The following is a 27,182-nucleotide window of genomic DNA, read 5'->3' as shown; positions in this document are numbered from 1 at the left end:
GCTGTCCAGTATCCCAGGCAGGCTTCGAATTTGTGATCCTCCTGTCTCGGCTTCCCAAGTAGCTGAAATTGCAGAGGCCTGCCTTCATCGTGCTCAGCTGAGAACAGTGCTTGCAAGTGTTGTACTAGTATTGTGTCATGGCATCGCTGTGTTAATTACACAGGCTTTGTATCTGTTCATTAAAGCAGGCTTGGCAGGACGTTAACTTGGAAACACTGTTGGAGTCTCTACTCCAAAGTAATAAAACTGAGCTGAGCACGCCCCTTAATATGGATGCTAATGGAGCCTGTGTCCTCCCCATCTTGTGAATTATAGTGGGTTCCCTTCATCTGTCAATCATGGATAAAGGCTTTACTAAAGAGGAAACCAAGATTAGGCAACTCAGCAGAGCTGCTCCCAACTGTGTCTGGACTGCCATAGCTGGGTTCAAAATGGAGGCAAGTGGATAGTGCTAAGGTCCCTTCCAACTCTAATTTTTCAGAGCTTCCATGATTCTTAGGAGAGACATAATGGCAGGGGAGCATTTTAGCCACACATTGAGATTTTCTAGCCTAAGAGGACGTATCAAGGTTTTCTGATGGGTTGCTCAGAATCGAAAGGGCATCCAGGGTTTCTAAGGCTGGAGCACCAAGGTAAGCACATGGAAGATTCACAGTGTAGAAGTCCAAGCTCTCCTCTGCACCTCTGTGTATGAGCATCTCTTTTCTCTCTTTTAATACAAACCAGAGTGCCAAAGAAACCCTCCATGTATAATGGTGAGATAGCCAGAACCCTGGCCAGTTCTGTGTGGCTGGTCCTGTCAGAGATTGTCTCCTGCAGGTGGGCACTGTCTTCCATGTGATCAAAGGAGAGCAGCATTATTCAGCAGCTTCAGAGTCCCAGAGAGAACTAAATTTCCTTTCTATCTCCCACCAGCAAGATTTTCAGAGAATCAAGGGAGGCATCTCTGCTAGGCAGATACTCAGCACAAGCTCTAGATGCCCCAGCAGGGCCAATTCTGCCTACTGAGTCTATCACTGGGAAGGGAGACTAAGGAAAGCCACCCACAGTGCCCTGCTCCCATTTCGGATGCCCCTCCTCCATTAGGCTTTCACTGGTCTCCATCTGCGCAGACTGCTCAATGATGAAGTAGTTACTTTCCTATTCTGGATGCCTCTGCAGTATCCAAGCACCCAAAGAAAAGGGGCCATGTTCTTCACTAGGTGGCAGTTCAATCCCAAATTACAAAGGCCCTCCAACTCCTTTCGAGTAAATTTCTTGCCACAACTACTTCTCCTTCCTTCTCGCTTTTATTCATGCTGTCACCTCTCGGGTGTGCTACCTCCAGGTTCTCTTGTCCACCTGCAAGCCCCCATCTTTCAAAGTCTGTGCCACTGTTCCCTGAACAGTGACTTGCTGAGGAGACTCAGTGAATAGTCACTTCCTCTCAGCACTCCTGCTCCATGCAAACTCTGAATTGCAGCCCAAGTCTCAATCCATTGTCCTCTAATTGCTTGGCATGTACACCTTTCCACTTCTGCAGAAGGGAAGCCCCAAAGGGAGGCGGGGGTCCTTGCCCTCTCCTACTTCCATCTGCCAAACAGCACCCAGTGTAGGGCCACGCTCCTGGTGGGTGCTCAGGAAACACTTACTGAATTGAATTAAAAACCTTCTTGCAGGCCCTGAGCGGTTCCAGCTGTCGGGTGCCAGCTGTCAGGGCTGCTGGGAGAGGCTGAATGCATATTCATCTCAGATGCTCTGTCTTCCTGTCTTGAAGGGCCTGCTGGACTATTCCAGCCACACAGGGGACTGGGAATGCTCCTGCTTCTGTTCTCATGGGCTTAGGGTTTGCAGTCTCCTGGGCTCCCTTCACCCCACTGATGGTGAAAAGTTAGTGAATGAATGGGAGGTGGAGACAGAAGTGTCTTTCTCACACAAGGATCACTCTCCTGCAGCACAAATAGAATGATCTAAAAATGTGTTCTGCAAACATATCCAGGCCTCAGCAGTGATTGGTGCAGCCACCTCCATGGGTGCTTTTGTCACTGATGCCATTCTATGGGTGGGGATTGATGGTTTCCCGGGTGACCAGTCCTGGGCTGGGTTGTGTGGCTGGATATTTGTAGCTATGCATCTAGAGTTATCTGTCATCCAGGGAAACAGGGACAGTTGTGGGTCAGGTAATTGTCGGGGAAGGAGACAGAATAGAAACAGGACAGTGGGAACCTCCCCTGCTGTAACAGGTGCTCGGGGATTTATATACACTGTGTCGTAATTCCACAAGCAGTCCTTGTACAAATATACCACTGGTTCTGAGAAGTGAAATGACTAGCCCCAGGTCACACAGCTCAGAAGGGAGCTGGGATTGGAAGCCAGATTGTGTGAATGTGGGCCCAGAACCCATCCAGTATCAGGGATTTTATTGATCTTCAGGATCTGAGTGTCCTCCTATAAAGGGACTTAGGAGGGCTGGAGAGGAGGAGGGCTGTGTCAGTTCTGGTGCAGTGGGGCTTGGCAATGAGAACATAGTAAAAGCCAGGGGAATCCTTGGATATCGGATCAGATAGAGCTGTGACCTGTCTCACTTCTGGGTCAGTCGGGACACCTGAAGGGGCTGTTGAATGGCCCTTCTGTGTGGTGCTGACTGGCTCCGGAGTTTCTGTTCATGGTGCTGATTGACTTCATAGGGTGACCCGAGTGGATCTTTGTCCGTGGTGCTGACAGACGCCAGAGGGTCTTGTCCATGGTGCTGACCGACGCCGGAGAGAGGAAGAGTGGATCTTGTCCATGGTGCTGACAGATTCGGAGGGCGAACGAGTGGGTCTTGTCCATGGTGCTGACCGATATTAGCTTAAGGCACTGGTTGGTTTTGTACATGACTTTGACTGAGTCTCAAGAGGGGTCTTAAAGAGCAGAGGGCAGAGACGGCCAACCTTCCTGGCTCACCTCGGTCCGTCTGGGCTGAAGCTAGCCAGTGATGCCTGAGCTGACTACTCATGGAGCTTGTGGTTGAGGTTGCTGTATTGCTTCACCCAGCTTGGTCTTCTGTAACCTCTGCCCATCTCTACCGGTCTGGGGGCAAAGTCTACTGGTCCCTCCTCATAGTGTACAGCTCTCTTTTCTTCACAAACAGAAGCACTTATTATCATGGCTCTGTGACATGACTCTGGTTATTGAGGCATATATAGATGTCTGCTGAGCAGGGAACCTCAGGGAAACTTTCGCATTCCTGATAAGGGACTGAGGCAGCAGACCCTGTCCTTCTCAGCTGAATATTTGAAGCATGGAGCCAAGAAAACATCTTTCTAACTACAAGGGAAGAAACTGGCTCTGACATTGTTATTCGGATGAACCAATACCAGAGTCTGTGTTGTGGATACCTGTGTATCATTTCTCTGCATGATGGCCCTGTCCTTGACTTTGTGCAGCTCTATTTTTTCCATGGTGCTGGTGTCCTGGCCACGGAACCTTGGGCAAACCCTTTCTCCTTTTTCTCATATTAACAAAAGCACTGCCAGCACTCAGCCTTTAGGAACAGTGTGAGATTGCTTTAAATGAGAGGGTATTCGCAGAGCACACGGGTCATACTGAGTTTTCTGTGAATGGTGACTCTCACAATAGCTCGAGAGGCAGGGTTCCATACATGCTCTCCCATTTGAGAGCATTCTGATAGCCTTCAGACAGAAGAAGCAGACAGAACCCTGTCCTTAAAACTTTGGCATCCCCACCTCAGTAATGGCGGTTTAGTTCCCAGCTGCCAGCACTTGCACTTCTGGCTTAAGGGACTTGTCTGGACAAGGGTATCAGTTTGCCACCCTACTGGCAAGGCAGAAGAGCTGGGAGAACAATTCACAGACACATCCTCAGTCAAAGCTTGGTGGGCATTGATGTGTATACTGGCCCCTGGGTGGGAGGATTCTAGGGAATATATCTGACATTGTTTCTCAATCTTTTGGTGGGCTGTGTACCTCTCGTGGTGAATGCTGGCCTGCCCTTCATTTGATTTCTTCTCTTCCCCTTTACAGTTTCTCACTATTGGACTTGTTTCCTGGGATCACTGTCTGAAGCCCATTTGAGAAAGCTGCCCTTGCCTTCAAATGCTTTTTACAGTCTGCTTTTGGGGGTGCTCAGACACTGACGACAACCTCCAGAATGTCAGGTCAGGCTTGTGACTGCCAAACTTCTTCACATTTATTAATTCTGTAGGGATCCTGTTCAAATGCAAATGGTACAGTTTGAGAGACATAAGTCATATGGTGTGAAGTTGCAACCCAAGATTTTACCTCCTTAATTCTAATAAAGACCCAACAATGTTAGTCCAGTGGTCTTGTGGTCTGATGTCCATAATTAGGCTGAGAGTCAAACAACAGTAGATTTGTAACGGGGACAATGTTCTGGGCGTGCTCCACAGAGGAAACCAGGAATTTGAAGTGAGGTTCTGACCTATGAGAGATTCTGGCAGTCAATCAGGTGGGGAGACAGAATTTTTCCAGGGGAAGAGAAGTAGGGGGCTTTTTGAGTTTGGACCTGCAGTGTGTATAGGATTTGGGGTGGTTTGCTCACCTGAAGTTCATGAGTGTTCACAGGCTGTAAGGGGCTGGAGGTTCTGAAGAATATGTGTATGAGAAAGGGCCTTCAGTCTCCAAACATCCTCTGTTCTCAGTCCCGAGTAGGAGGAAAGTTCACATTCCCATCCCCAAAGTCTTTTATTTACTTATCTAATTTGGTAACTGCTTGGTAACTGCTATGTATTCAATGTTGACTGTCCCTAAAAGTCCCCAAGGTAGCACTGGGAAATATCCCCTTTAAGGGATTGTGTTGTCTAGATCACTTCCTCCTTTTTGTTCTTCTCTGGTGCTGATATATGTAGTTCTGTTTCTTTATGATGGGTTGCTTTGCTGTAAGACAGTTGGCAATGGGCTAGAGCATCCCAAACAGCTCAAACAAACTTTTCTCTTTATAAGGATAGAAAGCTAACTCACATTCCACCCTCCCAATTCTGCCTGCCTTACACACCCAGAAAAATTTTGCTTTCCTCCTCCTTGGACAATTTCTGGTCATGATGGCTCACTGCCATTATTCTTGTCTGAAAACAAACAGGTCAAATAGTCCAAGATGTATGTTTTAACCATTTTGTATTTTTATTATTCTCTATTTAAAATGTACTAGAGTTAGGAATCACAGGATTTCACTGCAGCAAAGGACCCCGAAGGTCATCTGTGTGCACACCATTGTTTTGTCATTAATAATTACACTTGAGTTATTTATAGCAATTCTTGGCACATAAAGGGCTCATACATGTGACTTCATTATAGAAAGTATAAAGCTCAGACCCAAATCATCCAGAAGGATGACATTTTCTCCACAGCTGTTGGTGTTTTAAGCATGGAATCGAGTGGTTGGCGTCATTTTGCCTCTTCTCTTCTGGACACAAAATTAGGTACAAGGCTTTGGGTCAACTCTTGCCTTGTGCCTACTTGGCAACCAGAAGAGAATGCTACCTTTCTGGCACCCCCTGGTGGTTTCCTGAGGGCATGCCACAAGTGTTTTTGATCCTATTGTGCTTTCACACCATAATAGACTTGGGGGACCTAGAAAGACCTCATTCCATTAAACAGCAGCGGGGTTTTTTTATCTGCTACAACTATTTTCATGAGGACTTTGATAAAGAACAATACCACTTTTTGCCATCACCGCCTGGGGTTGCTCATCTTTGATGGCTCAAGGCAGCCCACAGTTCTGGAACCCCACTGGTCCCAAACACAGAGGCATCTGGTCCTTTGCTCACCCACACACATGCTTTTTAAAAGGAACCCATCCAGTCCTAAGGCACATTCGTCCACAAGAAGCAGCTCACACAGAAATCTTGTGTTTCAGGCTTGTTTTCTGATGAAAGATTGAGAAACCCTTCAACAGTCTCACCATGACTCACCCAGGCACAGCCCCTGTGGCAACCCAACCTCAGGCTCCTTCTTCTGAGGACACACACTCCTCACATCACACACCTCCACACTCACATCCTCACCAGTTGGCCTCACTGGGGCCAACACGCCTTCCTCATGCACCCAACACCACAAAGCCAGATTTGTTTTCTTTCCAAACCTACCCAACAGGGAAAGCTAAGCTGGGAACCCTCTGGGGGGGGCGGTACATGATATGAACAGAGGAATTGTGAGGATGGACCAGTCTGTGTGCCCTTGTGAGGTGTCCTGATCAGCAGAGACACTCAGCAGAAAGAGAAGCTGCCTGTAACTTACCCCATGCTTTCCTCTGAACTAAGCAAGGCAAGCACTGGTGACTGGCTCTCAATGTTAACAGAAGACTCTGGGACTAAAAAGCAGTGCTGGGTGACTTTGGGGATTGCAGAGCTTCCTTGGGCAGAGTCTGAAGAGAGGAGCTCATGCAGATTTGGGCCTTGAGGGGGAATGGAAAGGGCCCAGAAAAGGAGACTGAAACAAAACAGAGGCCTCTGAGGAAGACGATAAGAGCAAGAGCTGGGGGTCTGAGGAATCCAGAGGAGGATTGGGCTAATGGCTGGATCTTCTGGGTAACAGAAGATCTTCTGGGTGAAGCTGATGAGAGTTTTAGCTCACAAGGATAACACTGGTTATCCTATGAAGAAGGTACCAGCAGGACAAGTGCCTGGAATTGAGTGGCCACCACTGGGACTAGAATTCCTTGGGGCAGCTTGATTTATCTTTCTGGAATACCCAGACACCTGCCATCAATACCACATTATAAACATTCTCAGCAATCCACTGTGTTAATTTTGTTCTGTTCTGAACATAGGACAAGTTGTCTGTACTGTACCATGATCAGCCAGTGCTGTGGCAAATTGCAAAATGCCTCTCTGAACCCTCAGACTGAGCGAAGTGAAGGGGTGGGTTTGCTGTTGGGAACCAAGTTTTGGATCAGGGTGGGTACATCAGGGAGGAACATATCTGACCCTTGCTTTATTATGCTTGTCATCAATGGTGGCAGAAGATGTGATCACACTAGCAAGGGGGATTCTGGGCTGCACATAAACTCTACATACTAGCTTCCTTTTTAGGTGTGAGAGAAAGTCTTCCAAAGGGAGAGGTTGGAGACCTCCCACATGGCTGAGCCTTGGAGGTTTGGGTTCTTGTTCCATCTCTGTCTGGAGAAAACTCTCAGTTTGTGTCACGCAGATCACTGGTTCCATGTGAGTCAAAGGAGAGAGCAGAGTTTCCCACTCGCCCTTTATTCTGTCTTGTTAAGCAATGTGGGGAATGCAAGCTCTATTGTTCTTAGAAATATGAAGGATGTCAGAATTAAGGAGGATTCTTGAGGCAAACAACCTAGCAGGTGACTCTGGGGAGGGTCTGAGCTAAGCTGGAGTCACATGAATTGTTTTGGCAGCTCTGCCTAAACCTAGGTCCCTAGACGGCAACCATTTACTCGCAGGCCTTCTTCAAGTCAGGCCCAGGGTAACAGGCACTGTTGCTTTCTGGTTCTTAGAGAATCTTACCAGGCCCAGCTTGTAGCCAGGCCTGGACTTTGCTCTGGGTGTCCCCTAGTCCACAGTCATTTATATGATAGGTGTATGGATTTTTAAGGTCAACGAGGACAGGACAAAGAAGAGGAAAGTGTCCTGTCTAGGAGGGAGGTGCATGAGGAAAACAATGAGGCAGAGAGGACTTAGGTTGTTTCTGCAATGGCGGCAGTGGAACCTGGGGCTGGCAGTGTGGGCTGAGTGAAAGACAGGCAAGATGTGTGGGCTGTAGGTGTAGCCCTTGTCTCAGTTGTCTCTGTCTCTGGGAAAAAATCCCTTTGACTCTTCTCTTGAGGACTCAGCATTCTCTTCAACTTGGTATTGCCTTCTGCATAATGGGCTCAGGGTGGTGCCACATAGCAAAGGGATACTGGGGTGGGAGAGAGTCTTCCAAAGGAGGGAGGTGGAGCCCTCACAAGTGGAGAAGCTTAGAAGGCCCGGGTTCTCATTCCTTCTCTTTCATGAGTAAACTTTCACCTCATGTCATTCAGATCATTGGTTCCATGTGAGTCAGGGGAGAGAGCAGAACTGGAAATGGTACCCAAACTGGCACCATTTGGACTGAGTCTGCCCTACAGGCTACAGCATGAAGTGGGCATGGCCAGTTTTGTGCCCAGAGGATGGAGGCAGACTTGGGTGCTCTGGATGTTCACATCCTTTTAACGAATGCTCTTTAACATAACCTCTAACTCCTTCTACCATAAGGACCCTTTGACCTGTCCCCAAAATGAATGAGAACCAGCCACTAAGAGGAAATGCTCAGACTCTGAGTCTGCTGTGTTTACTGTCTTCTACACTACTGTTGGCCTTGAGGCAGTTTCTCTTCCTAAACACAAATGGCATTTGGGAAAACAGATCATTATTGGGGAGGCAGCTATATGTATTTCAGGATTTTAGATTCATCCCTGGTTACTCCACATGGATGCTAGGAACATCTCCAGACTGTGCCCAAGTTCTCTGGGTACTGGATTATATAGTTGAGGACCACAACCCAAAGGTCAGGTAGGCAATTTCTCTGTGGGGACTATGGGGGGAAAGTTATGCCACCTATTTTCCCCATAGAAGAACAAATGTATGAGGTTAGGTGGGAATCACAGAGAAAGCCCTTATGGGATCCTCATGGTTCAGGTATCACTGAAGATCTTTGTCTTCCGCCATGGAATAGTCAAAGGTAGCATGTTGTCCCAAGTTACAGATTAAACTGTGCTTTGTGACCAAAAGAATGAAGTCTTATCTGTGTGAGTGAGGACGTGTTGGAGACAGAATATTTACAGAGAATCAAGCTGAGGTCCTTGGGATGGACCATGACCCAGTGTGACTAATGTTTTTCGAAGAGATGCACATGGGTGCAAAAATAGTTGCCCAGGGGCCATTACACAAGGCACCAGCAAGAACACATATAGACAAGAGGGTCCCTAACTTCTAGAAGCTAGAAGAGTGGCATGTGAGACACTGTTCCTAAGCCCTCAGTGGAGACAAACCTTACAAACCTTGGTTTGTGAATCGAAAACCAAGATGTTTTTGTGTCTGAAGCCTCCAGTTGGTGGTATTTGTCATTATCGTTCCTAAACTAACACACTCAGCCAGAAGGACAGCAGGAGGAGTGTGTGGGTCTGCCTGTGACATTACTATCTCAAATAGAGACACAGAAGGTGGCAGAGACTGGGAGAGAAGACACAGGTCGTGACAAGACCCAGATTCACTACACAGAGACAAATCCGACACTTCCTGCAAGACCGACAAGTAGAAATATATCACATTTCTAAACTGAAACGCTTTGATTATGCCTATCACCAGGAGTTGTAAAACTACCCCGGAGAATTCACAGCCTCTGAACATGCTAACTACACCCTTCATAAATTTGTCTCTAGTTTCTGTTATCATATCACTGTCTCTGGGGACCCCTGGCTTGTCATCATTTGCCCTTTATAATTTATTCATCTTTCTTGCTTCTATCCTTTCTACTTATCATTCATCTTTACAGTTGTACATAAAATTAGATGGATCCTTCAGTGGCAGGGCAGTTGGAGAGGGGGATGGGCCTCTTTGGGGGAGGCCCCTTGAAGGCTGGCGAAGGACCCACTAGAGCCTACTCTAGGTGCCAAGGTGGGGTAAGCAAAAGGAGAAAGAGGTCAGAAGAGGAGGGAGAAAAGACAGTGAGAGGTCAGAAAAAAGGGAAGGTGGAAATGAAAGGCAAAAGAAGATAGCCAGAGTGGAGAGCAGGAGAAAACAGACCAGAACAGAAGTGAGCAAAGAGAGAAAATGAAATTGAAGGAAAGGAAAGTGAAAGTGAGATGCTAGAAGGGACAGTAATGTTAGGGCTTCAACTCGAATTTTACGTTTGGTAAATTTTTTATCTTACTATCTTTCTTAACACGCTCTCAGAAGGTCACCCTGATTTGCCTTGGAAATGACAGTTCCTGCATTGCAAGCACCAGAGTTGGCAGAGGCATTGCATGTCTCCTGTGTGACTTCAGGGGTGGTTAAAAAGAAGCAGCGTGTGTTGGTTGCCCACTGAGGGTACAGAAGCCCATCTTAAGAAGCAGATTGGAGCTTCGATATTTACCAAGAAGAAACAGCTCCCTTCCAGCATGCCAGTTCCTCTCCACACCAGCTTCCTCCTCACTGCCTCCAGGCCTCCTGCTAACTGAAACCAGCACCCCACTTCTTCCAGTTCTGGCCAAGAACTTTTCTGTTACTGAAGGAGTAATTCTGGCCACCTCTCATCACATTGCCTGTATTTTCCTAGCCAGAGCTTTGTTCCCTAGGTCCCATATTCCCAACTTTGGGAGCAGATGGGCTGTCCCTGGAAGACAATCCTCTGCAAAGTCCCAAAGGCTGGAGTATCTGGAACTCAGCAGTGGGGCTGTGTTTTAAGGCACACGGTTCTTATACTGGGCCTCCTGTGCACTCTCAGACTCTGGAGAGCTCTCAGCCCTAGTGTGAAGCATGAACACCTCTCTTTCAGGTGGGCCTTTTGGTCAGGCTCCTGCCTTGATGTGCATGCACAGTACAAGGCTGTTTCTTGCTATTCTAGCATACTCATCTGACTCCCAACTCTCTTCTTACTGGCTCACATCCTGAAGGAAACCCAACCCCCAGAGCCATCTTTGTCCCCTTGAGAGTTCTAAAGCAACTGACAGTACAAACGTTAAGTGAGAAATTTGAGTGGCAGTGACTGAACACGAGCTATTTATCCATTGTGTGATCAAAATCATGGTGTCTTCCTCACAGGGTGGTCTTTAAAAGAGACTGAGGCAAGGGATGTGACAAGTAGCATCAAGCCTATCATTTAGTACAGTGCTCATCAAGTATTCATTGTGAATGCTAAGCAGTTGACTACAGTGGCCATTTTATTGCAATGTCTATTGTCTTCCATGGTTTATTATATTTGTGTGTGTGTGGCTTCTGTCCCCAGTTTGATGGGCAACTTCAAGAGGGAAGAATATATTGGAAAATGCTTGCTGATGGGTTGAGAAGTCACGTTATGTGATTGCACCACCCTGTAAAGATACAGAGGGAAGAGAAAGAGAGAGAGAGAGAGAGAGAGAGAGAGAGAGAGAGAGAGAGAGAGAGATCTAAAAAAGCACATCATGCTGACTTCTGGCAAAAGGCCATATTCCCAAGGACCCTGGTGAGACTTCATGGTCTAGTAATCTCACTCTACTGAAACCATGCCACAATCAAGAATAATAATCCATTTGTGACACTGGTCCAGGCGATGACTCCATCAGCCCTCCAAACAGCTTCAATTAGGCTGATTTCCAAGGAAATTGGCCTCTGGTTCAGAAGAACAGCCCTTGGGGACCTGCTCCCTAAAATCCTACTAATTCCAAGAGGAATGTTAGCTCCCCTGTCCTCCTGGATGAAGGTGGTGAGGTGTGCCTCTGGCCCAGCTGCAGTTGCTGTGTTGGTGTTGTTAGCCCCAGTGGTGTGTGCACGTGTGCTTATGTGTCTTTGTGCACAACAATGGATTGTTTTTCTTGCTGCAAGGTGATACCAGCTCTGCAAGTCGCTGGGAAGCAGAGTGTGTTGTCTGTACCAGCTTCCCCTCCTTTCCCTCCTCAGTAAGAAACTAGACAGGTGATTTTAATGGGTTGATTTAATGAATTTTGAAGCTGGGAAAAGTGCCTAAATTGCTGAGGTTACCAGTTTTCCAGATTCCCATTTCAATTTCATTCTCCTCAGTCAGATTCAAAGGGTGCTCACTGGGACCCCTCCTATGGCTGCCCCAGACAAGAAGAGGTTTCTCCTGTGCCCCACTTCCAACCAAACAGGCATCTGTAAGCACAGCCTCAGCTGGCAGGAAGATGTATGATTTGGTTGAAGAGCATTTTGCTTGGACCTCTCCCTGCATTTGCTGGCGACACACTTCCTCTGATCTCCAAGGAGAGAACCAGCTCACAATAATAACTGTAGTTCTGCTTCTTGGGATCAAAATGACTCCACTTTAAAGCATAATTTTACTCGGTCATTTTGTTTTCCATTTGTCTGCATGTGAGTTTTCTTGGGGACAATGTGCCCTCAGAACCTGTAGCTGCAACTCTTATCTTTCTCCCCGCATCTCCCCCTGCGAGTTCTGCCCGGCCCAGAGAATTGTGAGGCAGGCTTGTGAGCGAGTCTCCTCAGGAAGCCTTTGAAGAAAGGTCGATGTTCCGGGTGGCACAGGGAACTCTGAGCTGTATCTGAGCCCCACCAGAGACATTTACTTCCACCCCATCTGCCAACATACATTCATGGTTCTTCTTGCCTCTTGCCCAACTTGTCTTTGTGATTTCAGAAAAATGCCACTGGATCTCCCAGTATGAGGGATTAGCGCAGATTATGGAGAATGGTGTTAATTATCGGTGGAAGGGGGACTGGCGCCTCGCTCCACCGTGCTCCTGATTTCCCCTGGGCCTTTCTGCCTGGTAATAAGCCTTCTTTAATCTGGCAGGCCCCTTGGTGAAATCAGCACCACGGACAGTGATATTGATTGCTTCTGAGAAACCATCACAGCTGCTCAACCAAATTACCTTTGATATGTGACCTTTAATGTAATTACTGCAACATCAAAGTATTTCTATAAATTATTAAAGAACTAATACACTCCATCATTTAGCTATTCTATTATATGTAAAATAAACAACCACGAGTTAAGGTTAGGTCTGAAACAGTCCACAGTCGCTTTTCCTTTTTCGAAAATTCAAACCCTCCTCCCACCTTCTCTCTTTCTGTTTCCCCATTTGATTCCGACTTTTAGCCATTATGAGACTCTCCAGCAATCTCTCTCAAGCTGATGGAGGGCCTCCAATAACAACGTGGTATTTTCTATTCCATTTGGGTGGTTCTCAAATATCTATCACAATCTTCCCCTAAACAAAGTGCCATAAGCACTTTATTAATCAGCGCAAACCTTCCTGAGAAACCTTTGACTGTCTTACAATATGGCTTTATGCGTCACGCACAACGTGGAGCACATTTCTGCCATCCTACAGAGGGCACCCAGAAAGTATTACTATAATATATGTGCATGTAGTCGCACCACTAAAAAACCAACTAGGAACGGCCACCCTGCCAAAGCCCCGCTCCACACAAAATCTGTGCACGCCTTCATTTCCATACATTTGCATCCGCGGCTATGCTATTAAGATGACTCAGCCCTGCGCTTTGCAATCACAAATACCAAAATACAATACAAAGGCTGTCATAATGGAAGGAAGGGCCTGTGTAATGCCTCATTCTCGACCCATAGCCTTAATGAAAGACCTCTGAAACAAGGGGCCTAAGGAGGTAGAGGTGGGGAGCTGCTTCACCCTGGGGTGTGCCATTTGCTCTCATCTACCTGGTTAACCTTTCCTGCTGTGGGGGCAGAAATGGAAACGTGTGTTTACATACGGTTTGCTTGGTAAGAATGTAAACACGCGTGTCTAAGCATAGGCGTGCATACATCGAAAACACACGTGCTACCCAGCAGCGCCCACTGTATACGCGAAAAAGCTGTATATTTGCTTATTCTTTAAACTATGCCCACAAACACACCTCTTTCCATTTATCTTTAGATGCTCCGCGGCTGTATATTTCCTAACCCCCCAACCCAATCTCTCTGAACCCACAGGAGAGACCGCACAGACCCTTGACCCGAGGGACACTTCTTATTTTATGGTGATGAACTAGCCTCGATAATAGCCACGGCTGATATCACACCCAGTTAGGGGGACCATAAATAATTCCCTTCTCCCCCTCACAGAAGCTATAAACCAGGGCCAAGCGCTATACTTTATCAAAGACGAGGGCTGGCTCCTTAAATAAACCGCGGTGATCTCACTCGCGGCGCCGGGGATGCGCCCCTCCCACCGCGGCTCGGGGCTCGGGAGCTGCGGGTGCTGGACCCCAGCGGGGCCCAGCCGGATGCGCTCGGGAGCGAGCCGAGCATCACCCGATGTGCGCGGCTCCAGGCCCAGGACATGCAGCACTCCGCCCCGGGCCGTGCGCACGTTAACCCCGTCTGGGCTCCTAGCCATGGCCAAGTTCGTCCCCCGTCGGGCCTGGACGGCCGGGAGCCGGGGCAGCGGGCGCATCCCAGCTCTGTGCCCGCGGCCCTTGGACAGCATCCCCCCCTCCCCCGCCCCGCTCCGGCACCTCGAGCTCAGAGGCTTAGCGGGAGACCGCCCGGCCCGCGGGGTCCCTGCTGTCCCCGCCCCGCGCCTCGTGGCCCGACCTCCCGAAGTCGCCCCCTGTCGGCGCGCGGCCGGCTGCATCGCGGCCGGTGCCACTTACCCCGGGGAGGGTCTTCTGCTCGTGCAGCGCGCTCTGGGCCTTCAGCGCTGACTCACGCTCGCAGTAGGTGAGGAAAGCACAGCCTGCGAGGGAAGCAAACGGCGACAAGGGTCAGTGGGGGCGCCCCCAGCCAGGCCCGGCCCGCCGCCGCGCCCTGCCGCCCGCCCCGCTCTCCCGCCCTCCTGTTCGTCATTGCTCTCCCCACCTCGCTCTCCTGGGCGCTCTCTTTGGAGCTTCCCTGTCCCTCGGTTTTCCTTCTGTCTGCCTCTCTTTCCTCTCGTAGCTTTTTCTATTTTGCTCCCTCCGCGGAATCCTCCCCACTCCCCCACGCTCCCCCTCTCTGCCCGCGGGTCTCTCTCTGTCCTTGCGTCCTAATGCTTCAGGCGTCTCTGCCTTCTCCTCACTCCTTGTCAGTGTTGTTTTTAATCACTTTCAACTCTAGCCCCTACACCTCCCAGGAGGGGCAGTTTTCCCCTTTAGCTCCCTACTTCTTTAGCTATTACTGCCAGTGCCTCCTTCCTTGCTCTGAACCCCTTAGCAGTCCAAGAGTCAAGGACCTTCCAAATAAAGGCCGAATCTGTAAGGGAGAGCCCACTCTCAGACCAGTTGTACTCAAACAAACACGGCTGTCATACGTCCTTTGTGTTCTCTGCCCCGATTCCTGCTGTCAAATTTGTGGTGAGGGTCTTGACACACCTCTCTGTCTGAAGGTTTTTTTGGGCTATCAAACCCACTGAGGCCTACCCTTGTTCTGCCTCTTACTGCTCGAGGGTAGCTCTGCCTCACACCCCTCTGCCTGCATCTTCTCCTGTTAAGAGAGCTGAGCATGCTCTCCAAGGTCCTGTCCACCCCCCTCCCCTCAGCCATTGTAACAGCTCCACTGTACTGTGTGTCGGGGACTCTGGAGAGTTCCGTACAGACTGGAGGTCTCAACACCTGTCTGCAGGCACCAAGACACAGGAATAGAATATTTGGCGACATAACTGGATTTTGAGCGTTAACTCTACTGACCAGCTTCGGGGGGGCGGGGGCCCTTCCGCGCTGTCTGCAGGTGTGACTGAATGTGACTTGGCTCTCCTGCAAAACCAGCTGGAAGCCAAGGAAAAACTGCAAAGGCCTAGTAAGGCTAAAGTACACTCTTGTTTGTAAAGTTATCCATGACCCTACCCTAGGGAAAAGCCCAGTCAGGTAGACCCTTGCCTGTAAGGTCTTCTCTGGCCTCCCCTGCTCCCTCTCCTCACCCCATCTTCTGTGACTGTCAGCTCAGCTCAGGCTATGTCTCTCTCCATTCTCTCTGCTCCCAGTCCAGTCCTTTGCATGAGTCTGGTGACACAGCTCCTGCCTGCTCCAGTCCCCCCATGGGCTACATCCTTTCCTCACTAGATACCTTCTGGCCCTTCGAAGGCCATTTACTTCTTCAATGTCCACGCTGTGCTAGACTCAGGCTCTTTCCTCCCGAGGCTTTCCAGTTGGCAGTGACTGAATGCTACGCGCCTCAGTCCTAGTCGTTAGAACATCTAGTCATTGTGGCCACTTGATGCATGGAGTCCCCACAATGTCCCCTCCAGTACCTTACTCCCATCAGATTTGTACCTAGTAACATCTGCTCTTCCCCATCTGATATAGAAATAGACCCTGTTCCCCTGTCACTGCTGCCTGGAGAGATGGCCAAAAGGGAACAAGCGTCTGGAGGGGAGAGAGAAACGGGAAAAGGAAGCAGAACCTCCAATTCCAGTGCAGCTCTACCCTCCTGCCAAGGCATCTCCACACCGTCCTCCCTCCCCTGGACCAGGCCCACATCGCCCCTCCTCCCTCCTCTCCCTCCTCTTCCCTCCTGGTCACTGGCAGACGGTTATTGATGGAGACACACGCGACTGAAATGAATAGCGGTCAGAGGCCCCGTGACGTCGTCCCTCATGCTGCCGCCTGCCTTTCCCAGGGGTGTCTTTCCTCCTGTTCCCTCGTCCCCTTGTTGGCCTTGTCTTCTGCTTGCTACAGAGAGACAGCCAGTGTCTCAGCCACATGCAGGGCAAGCCAGCCTGGGACAAGGTCAGGGGCAGGTTTGGAGAGAAGGAGGAAGTAAGAGAAGGAGAAGGAGGAAGTGACCATATTGTTTTCACAGCTCAGAAAAATAAACTAGGGACCCCAGAAGGGGAAATCTGTTGTTTTTGTCCAGCTTCCAGGGATTTCTTTCATTGTTTTTTTTGAGCAATCTCAGGGCTCCACCATGTACCCGTGCCTTTTAGGAACCCTGTCCCAGACCCAAGTGACCTCCCCGTGCCTTCCACCTCTGAATCCTGCCAGTTTGTTTTCCCCTGGTCACTCCCTGGTTCCCTTACTTTTCTCATCCTTTTGAGACCTATTCTATCTTAGAGCCCTTTTCTACAGCGACCCCTTCCTCGCCATTCTGCTTCTACCAGCCTGGCCTGCTTTCCTTCTTTACTGCCTTCTGGTATCCATCAAACGTGCCCCCCTCCATCGCGTCTCTCAACCCCCTCACTTACCACCATCCCAACCTCCAACACACACATCTCCCTTGACCTTGTGCCCTGTTTCCTTTCCTATTTGTCACCCACTACTCCCTGACATTAATATCTATTCGCTCATTGATTGTCAATCTCCTAACGCTCAGATGAGACGAGGAACTCCATCTCGTTGTGCCGATTGCTTCTCTATGCTCAGAACAAGGGCAGGATGCCTTACTCCTTGAGAGCACTGACTGCTCAGACACATTGACTTAACGTTGTAGGAGGGCCACAGGTGATGGAAGGATTAGAGAAATTGTGTTCAGAGCCTGCCAAGAGCTGCCCCGGGTGCCTTGAACGATGCTACGATGCTACGTGCTGGACTGGCCGCCTTTGTGGTATGGGTCTGAGATTGCTTTTGAGGGTCAGTAGGCAGGTCACTGTAGCTTGCCTTTTTCCTTCCTGTAGGCTCCCAGGTTAGGCCTGACAGTGCATTCAAAGCCCTCTTCTGGAATTTCTTACAAGGCACACAGTTCTGCTCAGAAGAGCCCTGTACCAGTCAGTCACTCAGGGCTTCCTTTTTCTGAATTATGGGTTCCTTATCTACCTTCTATATCTAACCTGGGGACAGTAATCCCTCTTAGAAGCTTGTAGAGAGACCTGTTAACCACAGCTGAATCTGAGCCTTGTGAAATCAGCTGTGGGTATTTGTTCCCTCTTGTGAAGTAGGAAGTGGGGAATGGCAGAGCCCCTTGCTTCATCCTCCATCCTTCTGTCCTCAACCCCCGCAGTTAGGAAGGTCAATCTTTATAGAGGTACCTGGTACTTCCCCAGCCATCACTCTGCAGTTGGTTTTGCACCTCACCTTGCAATGGGACAGATTAGTTTGCCCACTCAAGGCTTTTGGAGGGAGGCAGATATGGATAAGCTGCTCGTTATGCCAAATCCAGAGTGCAAGAAACCACTAGCTTGCACCCTGGCCAAGATGAGAGCAGAGCCCCAGGGGATGGCAGCTTTGGTGGGGAGGGGGTTACAAGAGAAGAACTTGCTCTCACAGGGTCCTCTGCACAACCCATGGGTTTGGGATAGAGGCCAACGTGGGGTGCCTGGGGCCAAGCCTTATCAGAGGTTAGCAAGGTTCTCCTGTCTAGCAACAGGGTGGAGACACTTACAGCTCTCACCAGGACAGTAGGCTATTACCTCCCCTTGTTCATTGTGGCTCCTCAGGCTCCGAGCAGTGAGGCTGGGGTATCTTGCAGCCTGAACCTGGTAGCTCCTAAGTCAGCCAAGCTCGCTGTCTTAAGGTATACAGCAGAGTCCTCAGAGCCATTCCTGCAGGGGCCCTCTGTGAATGCACAATGTGGGTGGCCAGCGGATTCTGTCATGGAGTAGCTCTGCACAGGATACCGTGGGAGGTCCTGCCACAGGGTTTCTCCGTGGGGGCCAGGAAAGTTCTGAGAGAGGAGTGTCCTTCCGGGGGTGGGGCCAGTGACACAGAGGTCTCTCCTCGTTTTTAAGTGCAGCCCTCCTTTCCAAGTTTCCATCCTGTAAGTATATGGTCTGGTCTTTATGCTCACAGGGGAAAGAATAGCAATCAGCTGCAGCTGTTAGGAGTGGAAAAAAACAACCCTAAAATCTAAGAAATGTACCCAAGGCAGGAGTATTTCTACTTAAAAATTGTGAGTGCTCTATAGTAGTTAAAAAGGTGGAATGAGCCGGGTAGTGGGAGCACACGGCTTTAATCCCAGCACTCTGGAGGCAGAGGCAGAGGCAGGTGGATCTCTGTGAGTGTGAGGCCAGCCTGGTCTACAGAGTAAGTTCCAAGACATTTAGGACTGTTATACAGAGAAACCCTGTCATGAAAAACAAGAACAAACAAATAAAGCAAAAATAAATAAAAAGAATGAAATAATCCTTAATGTACCAACAAAGAAAGCAGCATTGTCCGACTGGAAAACCAAATTGTATGCTAATTGGTGCCATGGATACACAGCGGAGGGATATCCCTCTTTTGTATGACCTCGTCTCTACGTTTACAGGCAAAGTTACAAGGAGTTGCACACGGAACATGAGGTCCTGATACAGGATGTATCCCCGAGGTGATCTTGCCCTTTTTGTTTGGTTTGACACAGTTAGACTCAGACTGTATTCACCGATCACTAGCGTAATTAACTTTCAAGAAAAAAAAAAACCGATCTGTACAAAAATAGGAGAGTGGAGTAAAAAGGAAGTAGACGAGACTAGGTAAGGCAGAATACAGGACCCATAGCCTGCGCTGAGGACACAGCTGGGCATCAGCTGTGTTGCAGATACACCCCGAAGACAGTCATCTGTGGGTGCGGCAGATACCCTGCTGCTTCAGCTTCTCCTCTGTGCTGGAACTGGGCAGTACAGTGCTGATCTTTGAAACAGGCTTCTGCCTGGTAAGCTATAAAAATGAGTTTGGTTCATAGCCTAAGTGAGAGGAGCTGGCGTTGGGGAATAGAATCCATGACAGGGTAGCTAGTTGCTCTGAAAGTTTTGCCAGACTCTGGTCTCTTGAGATCTTCCCAAGTGTGTGGTCTGTCTGAGGTGAACAACTACCCAAGTGACCCAGGGAACCTCTGGGTGAGCCACGACATTGCCTTAAGCTCCTTTTCCCCATCCCCTTCCACCAGTTCATTGCTGACCTCCTGCCCTTCAAGAGTCCACACACTCTCATCTTCACTTAAAGCACCGAACTGAGCAGAACAGAACCCCGGTCTGACAGAGAAGAAACTTCGGAAACCATTTTCATGGGAGTAGAGAGAAATTGCACACAGTGCTGCGTTTGCAGCTAATGGCCTGGGCACCTCCTCTTCCTCATAGCAGGAGGGAGGCCTTATGCCTACTTGTCACCTCGGCTGGCCAACCCTGATCTGCCCCTCCCCAGGCATTTCCAACTCTGCAGTGTGGTAAATGCTCTGGATCCGGTTTCCTTTCCTTATATAGCCGCCACCTAACCTCCACTGGCTTGCCATTTTATTTATTCATCCCATCTATTTCCCAGTTTCATGCCTTGTGTCTTTGAATAGACTGATACCCTGTGAGAGTGGAGTCACCATCCTTGTATCTCTTGGGTTGGGTGGAGGGCTGAGAGACCAAAAGCATACATGGAAGAGGAGCCAGAGACCTCTCATTGAGACCTGAAGAGAGACTGGGAACCTTGGGATATAATCTCAGGGAGAAAGGACGGAAGGCAGGAAGGGATGGAGCAACATGGCCTGGTCACAAGAATCCATCTGGGAAGAGACAAGCAGAATGGGTGGTGTGGAGGGACGGACAGGAGAGGTGTGGGCAAGGAAGGGTGTCTACCTTTCTCTAGCACAGCAACCTCCTGCCCACCATGGGGCAAGGGGCATTGGTAATGCCTAGGAAAGTGGGCAGATCCCTCTCCCACGTGGGGGGAAAACACAGTGTTGCAGAATTAATTGTACCGAGAGATGAGGGCAGCAATTTACAAAGCCCCCGTGAGCTGGGATAAAAGGCCCTTGTCATTGTGAAGTGAGGAAAGAACAATTTCCGGCCCCAGCTCGAACAGGGCTGAAGCCTGGGGTGTAATCATCACGGAAGGAAAGGCTCCCGATGTGATGGGCTCCCCTTCCTCCCCCCGCAGCCAGGCCTTGGCTTCCTACTAATTGAATTACAGAATTAGTCAGAGGAAGGTGGCCTTAGAATAGGAAGATCTGGACTTTAATAAAACATCAGGTCTTTCAGGCCTGGAATCAGCTGGTTTGGAGGAAGTAAGAGAGAGCTGGGGGTGGGATAGATCAAAACACACGGGTCAGACCCTGGCGGGGGTAGGGGGGTGAGGTGGGGAAGGACGGGGAGAGGGATCAGGAAGAGTCTGCATACCCATCACCTGGCTTTGCAAGCACATTGATAAAAGGTCTTCATGTAAACCAGGCCATGTTAAATCATCCTGTGCTGCTGTACTGTCGGAGGATCTGTTTCAAATCTGGATCTCCTGGGTGTGCTATGGGGCCTGAAACTCTATCCTCAGTGGATTCGTCTCAGGCCAGCATCCTGGCTCCAGGATGCCGCTGAAGACTCCTTAAGGGGTGTAACATAGAGATGTAGCCTTCTGCAAACAAGTGACATCCGTATCTTAGGTGGACAGAGGAAAGAAGGACAAGTCAAAAAGTGTCCCCAGAGAGAAAGTTACTGGTTCTCTGAGGTCACATTTTCTAGTCTCCCCGCTTGTTCTGGGACTTACATGTTTCCTCTGCCTGTGGGCCTATCCCAAGCCTGCCCCTCCTCCAAGAGCCAACTCTTGGGTCCTCGTCCAACCCACCTGACTATCACATGCTGGAGCCTTCTCTGTGGACTCACCCTTGAACACAACTTATGGTCTGCAGTAAGAGTGAGCCAAGAATGGCCCAGTAGGCGGGGTAGTGAGCAGAACCGAGCACTGAGCCTCGCTCTGCCTGTCCTTCCATCCAACCCCCATGCCACCTTCTCAGGACCCCTTCTGATAGGTTGCAGTAGGACCATCTTCCCATGCCCTTTACTCTTTCCATATTCCATCCCTATTTCTTGGAACTATTTCCTCTCCAAGTAAAAAGACAGACATTCCCCCCACAGATGGCATCTGGTTTCCCCTGCTTTCTCCACTGCCTTGGTAGCTTTGGAATACTGTTCTTCCCTCTGTTACCTGCCCCATGACTCCTTCCTCTGGAGCCTTGCCTCTTTCCAGAGATGAACCAGCCTCCTTCCTCCAAAAACCTTTCCTGACTCTACCAGCCTCACATCTCTTCTGGTCCCTGGGGACCACCCACCTCATTTGGTAGTTAGACTGTGAATCTTTGTCTACCTTACATTTATGAATCTGCTGATGCTGGAGAGACTCCATTATAGGTGCTACTTACAGGGGGCGGGGCCATCTCCTTTCAGGGCAAGTCAGATTACAATGCTGAGGATATCCTTAAACTCTGGTTTTTACCAGAGAGCAGTAAGTTTTCCTCAGAGGAAGCAGCCCTGGGGTGAGGACCAGGCAATATGCTGCCACTTCACCTAGACTCAGCCTTGCCCTCCTGGGGTCTCCTTTAGAGATCAGCAGTTCCAGAGAGTAAGGTCCATGCAAGATTATGGCTGCGTTTCTGCAAAATTCAACTCAATTGCACATTAAAGAAGGAGAATAGGCTTCTTCAGAACTCTAAATTTATTTCCCCCTTCTCTTAGCCCTTCCTGTCGTGAGTGCCCTCAAGACAGAGATGGCCCGGTGCTGGGTGGCTCAGATTTCTTAACCTGCACCGAGACTCTCAGGAGTGCAGGATCCACCTCTTATTTCTCTTTTTGCTGGGCAGAAGGAACTGAGATCACAGTGCCTCTGACTGAGGAGCTACAAACCGCCAAGGGTGAGAGGACCAGTCTGTGGGTCTTTGCCAAGCACCTGTCCCTGCCTGTTACCCTTGTTTACACCCTGAACACTAGAGAATTACATGGCTGGTGTTCTACAGCACTGAGAAAAGGAACAAAAAGTGTACATGACATATTGATGGCCTCACCTCCCTGCTGGTGAAGAGCTCTCCAGTTCCTGGCCAGGGTGGATGACCCAGGAGAGGGAGGGAGCAAGACAGCAGTAGCCCAGCCTTTTCTGTGCAAGCCTGTGACAAAACTTGTCTGGTCATCTGAGTACAGTGTGGTCCCTGTTCCTGTAACCGCAAGGCTGTTTCTGCGACCTTGCTCTAGTCTGGCAGCTCCTCAGAGTTCCCCCGAAAAGCACAAGGGTGTCTCTATCATGAGCCATCATGAACTGTTTCTCTGGCTATTACATGCCAAAGTGCTGTCATATTCACAATTTAATGATTCTTAAACCTTAGAGAAGATGTGGGCTGTCATCAGCATTTGACAGTTCAAAAGTAGTCTGGGAGAGGCACCCAGTGTGACTATGGCAGGACAAATACCCAATACCTCTCATTGACTGATTTGAGGTTCGCTTCCTTTCATCCATCCCAGTGGTCTTGGACAGTGTCTAAAGAACAATATGAATGTGGTAAATACTCAGAGAGACGCTTGGGCTACTGTACAAAAATATTCTTTCTTCTTGCCTTCCACTCATGTCCTTCTCTTGAAGTAAGGGGCTCAGGGATGACCTCATCTCTTCTAGAAGGGACATAGATGGTCAGCTACGGCGGTGCCTGATCTCAATTACCCCTGGGTGCTCTTAAGCACCAGTGGCCAGCATTCCAGGGCTCTTCCTCAGAATACCAAGATTGAACTCTAAATGCCATCAGAACATCTGCTCACATCAAGGCCAGGAGATGTTCTCTGCTAGAAACTAAAAACCAAACCTGTTCTTTTCTAATTAATTGTGGAGGGCCGTTTAGATCCCATTTTGAATTGTCTATGAACAGTGTAAGGAGCCAGACTCCTTCCTGTAGGGATGAACCACTGACTCTTAGAGGCCTCTTGGCCATCATCAGATTTTAGGAGATCTCCGACCAAATCGAGGTGCATCTTAGCTGACTTGACTACCTCTGATATCCCTATCCATCTTGGGCATTTTCTCCTTCTTCTGTCTGTGTGGAACGTGGTAACTTCACACATAGTCTAGTTCCTGCCTGACATGCTGAACTTAGTGAACAGGAAACAAGTGGTGTCTCATCTGAGCCTCTAGTGGCCCGGGGCATTTTGGGTAGCAGAGGCAACTCAGTAGATCTCTACTATTTTGCATAGGGATCTTCTTGCTGGAGCGTTCTATGGAAGCTAATAGAAGTAGAGGTGAGGTAATTTTCCCAGAATACCCTTCCCCACACAGAGGAAGCTGGGAGGTATCTGTACTTTGGCTGCTCCAGAAGCTGTCACCATGTTGGCAAGCCTGGCACTCTCTGAGGTACCGTGTATGTTCAGGAGAAAAGCGACAGGCTTGTTCGACTCCTTTCTGCTACTAAAGGAGAACAGGTCACAGCGGCAAGGCAGTGGAGTTCTGAGCCCCCCGAGGGACAGAGACCCTTCCTCAGTTACACTTCTAAGGTCTTCCCTCCAACAGTGTATTCATGTCACTCTTGGCACTTGGCTGTCACACTCCTCCTCCAGGATGCCTTCCCTGTTCCTGAATCATTTAAAGATATTTTATTTTTATGTCTATGAGTGCTTTGGCTGCAGGTACGCCTGGTACCTCTGGAGGTCAGAAAGGGACACTAAGTTCCCTAGGTCTAGAGTTGCAAATGGTTGTGAATTGCCACATGGATGCTAGTACTTGAACCTAGGCCCTCTTGAAGAGCAGCCAGTTTACCTATCACTGAGCAATCTTCCCCGCTCTTGTTCCTGGATCCTTAACCAGATCCTCCCATCCAAAGAGCGCAGCTAAGCTTATAGTACTTCCGTGTAACCCTCCTCCATTTCCTAGTTCCTGGCTGCTTCACCTTTGAATGAGCCCCTTCCAGGTTCAAATACTCAAAGTGTGTGTGTTTGAGTGGCTTTTTTTTTCTGTTGTCATCTGTGGAAATCACATCCCTCTAATAAGACCACAGCTAATGGGCTGGGATCTTCACACAGTCCCGGTACTGGAGTCTACGATGGACAATTGGATTGAACTGATCAGAATCAGGAGGGGAGGCTGTGTCTATTACCCTAAGGTTGCAGTGGAGCTAGGCTTAAGAGGGCTTTGGAGCTGCCCGATGAGGCAAACTAATCTCAGCTCTCTTCTTTGGCTTCTTCCTAATAGGGTATAAGTCACAAGAGCAAAACAAGGTGTGTATATTGTACGTGTGTGTGCGCGCCTGTGTATCTATGCCTGTCTATGTGTTTGTGTGCCTTTCTCCCTCTCAATGTGTATGTGCTTGTATGTATGTCTATGTGTCTATACCTGCCTGTGTGTTTCTGTGCCCCCTGTTTGTGTGTGTGTGACTGTGTGCCTGTCTCTCTGTCTGTGTGTCTATGTGTATCTGTGCAACCCCCCTCCCGTGTGTGTGTGTGTGAGATGCATCTGCACAGCAACAACAAAACATCACACCTGATGGCAGGCAACAGCCCAGCACTTCACAGAGGGTGGCTTCCTCCCTTACTCTCAGTTATTTAAGCTGCTCTCCTGACTCAACTTTGATTTTCACCCAGTGCCAATCAGACAAGCTCAAGTGCAAGCATTTGATAACATTTAACCCAAGGGTGACAACAAGAGAGAGGTCTGTAGACATGACGAGAATGTTGCACCCCAGAGTCACTCCTTGTGGCCACAGAGCCTATTTGAGGGACCAGTCATATTTTCAGAGGAATGTGAGCTCTGGGCTTGGTAGAGCATCTCCAGTTCACCCTCAAATCACTGACCCACGAGGGTCCAGGGTGTGTGTGCTAACAAACGGGGAAGATGAACAGAGTCCAGCACTCAGCTCTATTTCTTCTCTTCATCCAGGGCCCACATAGCCAACAGAGGGAGAAAGAAAACTGAGCTGAAAAATCAGTTGACTGTATCAAAGACCTAACAAGCCATGTGACAAGGAGGAGGGCTGACATTTCTGTATGGAGTGATACAATGCTCCACTCATCTCACAACCATTTATTGGTCATACCCAATTTTTCAGAGGGTGGAAACATACGCACTCCTTTATTGGAGTCCCCAGATAAACACGAGCAAGTCAGCTGACAGGTGTATGACAAACACATCCTGTGAGTCAAGGCTCGTGTAGGAACTTTATGGTGAGGACAACAGTGAGCACTCCCTGGCATTTTAGTATGTGTTGGTTTTTGTGGTTTTTTATGGAGTTATATTGAATGTGTTGGACTGACACATTCAATATAACTCCATAAGCTATTAGGGTTATCATCCGATTTCACAGGGCAGGAAAACTGAGGCAGCAAAAGATTAAAAATCTTGTGGCCAGGCGCATGGCAGTCAGTGCATTTTGAATGCTGCCTGGCCCCTGCAGCCTCTTTGAAACAGTTGTTCAACTCTGCTTAGGACAGAACTCATTGTAGAGTTTTTATTCCTGGCCTACAGTGGTCTTGAAGGAAGCGTGTGTTAGGACAATGCAGAGCAAGTGAGTTGAGTTTGGATCCCCTGCAGTGGTGTAGGAGGGCTGGAGCCGGAATGAACATGAATTCTGTGATGCTTCCTCCAGAAGCCTTTGGCTTTCTTGCTTTGCATTCTCCATCTCTTCTTCTTCTCTTCCCCTTTTCCTTCCCTTCCCCATCTTCTCTTTTCCACTCTGTTCTTCATTCCTGTTTATTTCTTTTCTATTCTTCTCCCTCATCTTTCCCTTCTCCTTTGTCTCCCAACTTGAATCCCATATTCTCTATCATACACTCTCTATTGTTCTCCTGACTACTTCAGGCATTTTTTTTCCCTAACCCCAGACTTAGCAGAGGCCCTGAGGTTCCTGTGAACAGACATCTGAGAATACTGGGAAAAACCACCCAACCCCCAATGCCTAAATGTTTCTATCTTTAGGATGTCTGGAGTCATGGAAAGGGCTGCATGCTTTGCATAACAGGTCAGATTCTGACAGTGGCTTGTTTCAGGAGCCTCTGAGTAGTTTATGTAATCTGTGCATGGACAGGCAACAACGATACTTACCTGCTGAGGTTCTGGGTGAGCAGAGTCCCTAGGACACAATGGACTGGGGAGGGTATTGATATTACTGTTATTGTCAGTAGCGATGGCTGTGATATGATGCTTGCCATTCCCCATGGTGTGCACGATGACTTTGGCCTTTAGAACGTTTGCTTCCCTGAATCAGACCTGCACATGTAGCTTGATTGAACTCTGCTCCCATCTGTGTTCCCCAGAGCAGGGTCCCTGCCCATCTTTCTGCACAGCCAGCTTGTGTGCAGCTCAGAGCAATCTTGTTTCACGTGGAGAATCTCAGATGCATGCGTGTTTTGTTTACCTCATGTATCTAATATGCTAATGACAGGAGGCTGTAACGAGCTGGCAGGGACCAGGGTGACAAAGAGCTAGAGCTTCGTGCTTCCCCAAAGAGGCTCTGTGGTGCCAATTGTTTCTTTTGTGAGAAGAATTTTCAAGACCTGGGAAGATGGGCTGGGAGGGAAGGAAAGAGGAAAGTGGGAGGGTTTTAGACAATGCTTAGAGGAGTGGATTCCAACTCCAGTAGGGTCAGGGGCTCCAGAGGTGTCTATGGGAGAGCAGGAGGAACAAATGCCCACTGGGAAGGAATCTGGTGAAGTTTGGACACTGCATCCACATACCTGTTGGGTTCTCAAGAGCCCTCTGTGAACTCCATGGCGGGAACCAGCCCCATGGACACTTATCTGTCCTGCCTCTGAAACAGGGCTTGGCATGAGGCAGAAGTACAGGGTGAGGGGTAGATAATGGTCTACAAGAGAAGATACATGGAGTCCTCGAGCAAGCTCTCGATGGGTGAATTGCAGCCTTCAACAAGTCAGTGAATTGTTTTGGACCTTAGTTTCCTATCCTGTGAAATGAATTTAATAAATTCCTGTTTAGGAGTCCAGGTCTCCAGAATCAGAGAATGGATGGTTGCGGATGA

General features: G+C 49.0%; 1 protein-coding gene across 36 annotated transcripts in view; it reads right to left on the bottom strand.

Moving 5' to 3' along the window:
• Window positions 1–27,182, bottom strand: part of Celf4 (CUGBP Elav-like family member 4) — a 281,102-nt gene that overhangs the window by 191,921 nt on the left and 61,999 nt on the right. For 35 of the 36 annotated variants that reach the window (XM_087896184.1, XM_087896185.1, XM_087896186.1 and 32 more), the window contains exon 2: window positions 14,252–14,334. In XM_087896184.1, coding sequence (XP_087752310.1) covers window positions 14,252–14,334 — 83 coding nt within the window. Of the gene's footprint in view, window positions 1–14,251; window positions 14,335–14,456; window positions 14,565–27,182 lie in introns of those variants that run through there. The other variant, XM_087896216.1, reaches the window with a different exon arrangement.

This window comes from Myodes glareolus, chromosome 13 (assembly GCF_982192425.1).
Source record: "Myodes glareolus chromosome 13, mMyoGla1.1, whole genome shotgun sequence".
Lineage (NCBI taxonomy): Eukaryota > Metazoa > Chordata > Mammalia > Rodentia > Cricetidae > Myodes > Myodes glareolus.
Note: the sequence above shows the minus strand (reverse complement) of the source record. Positions and strands in the feature narration are given on the sequence as shown.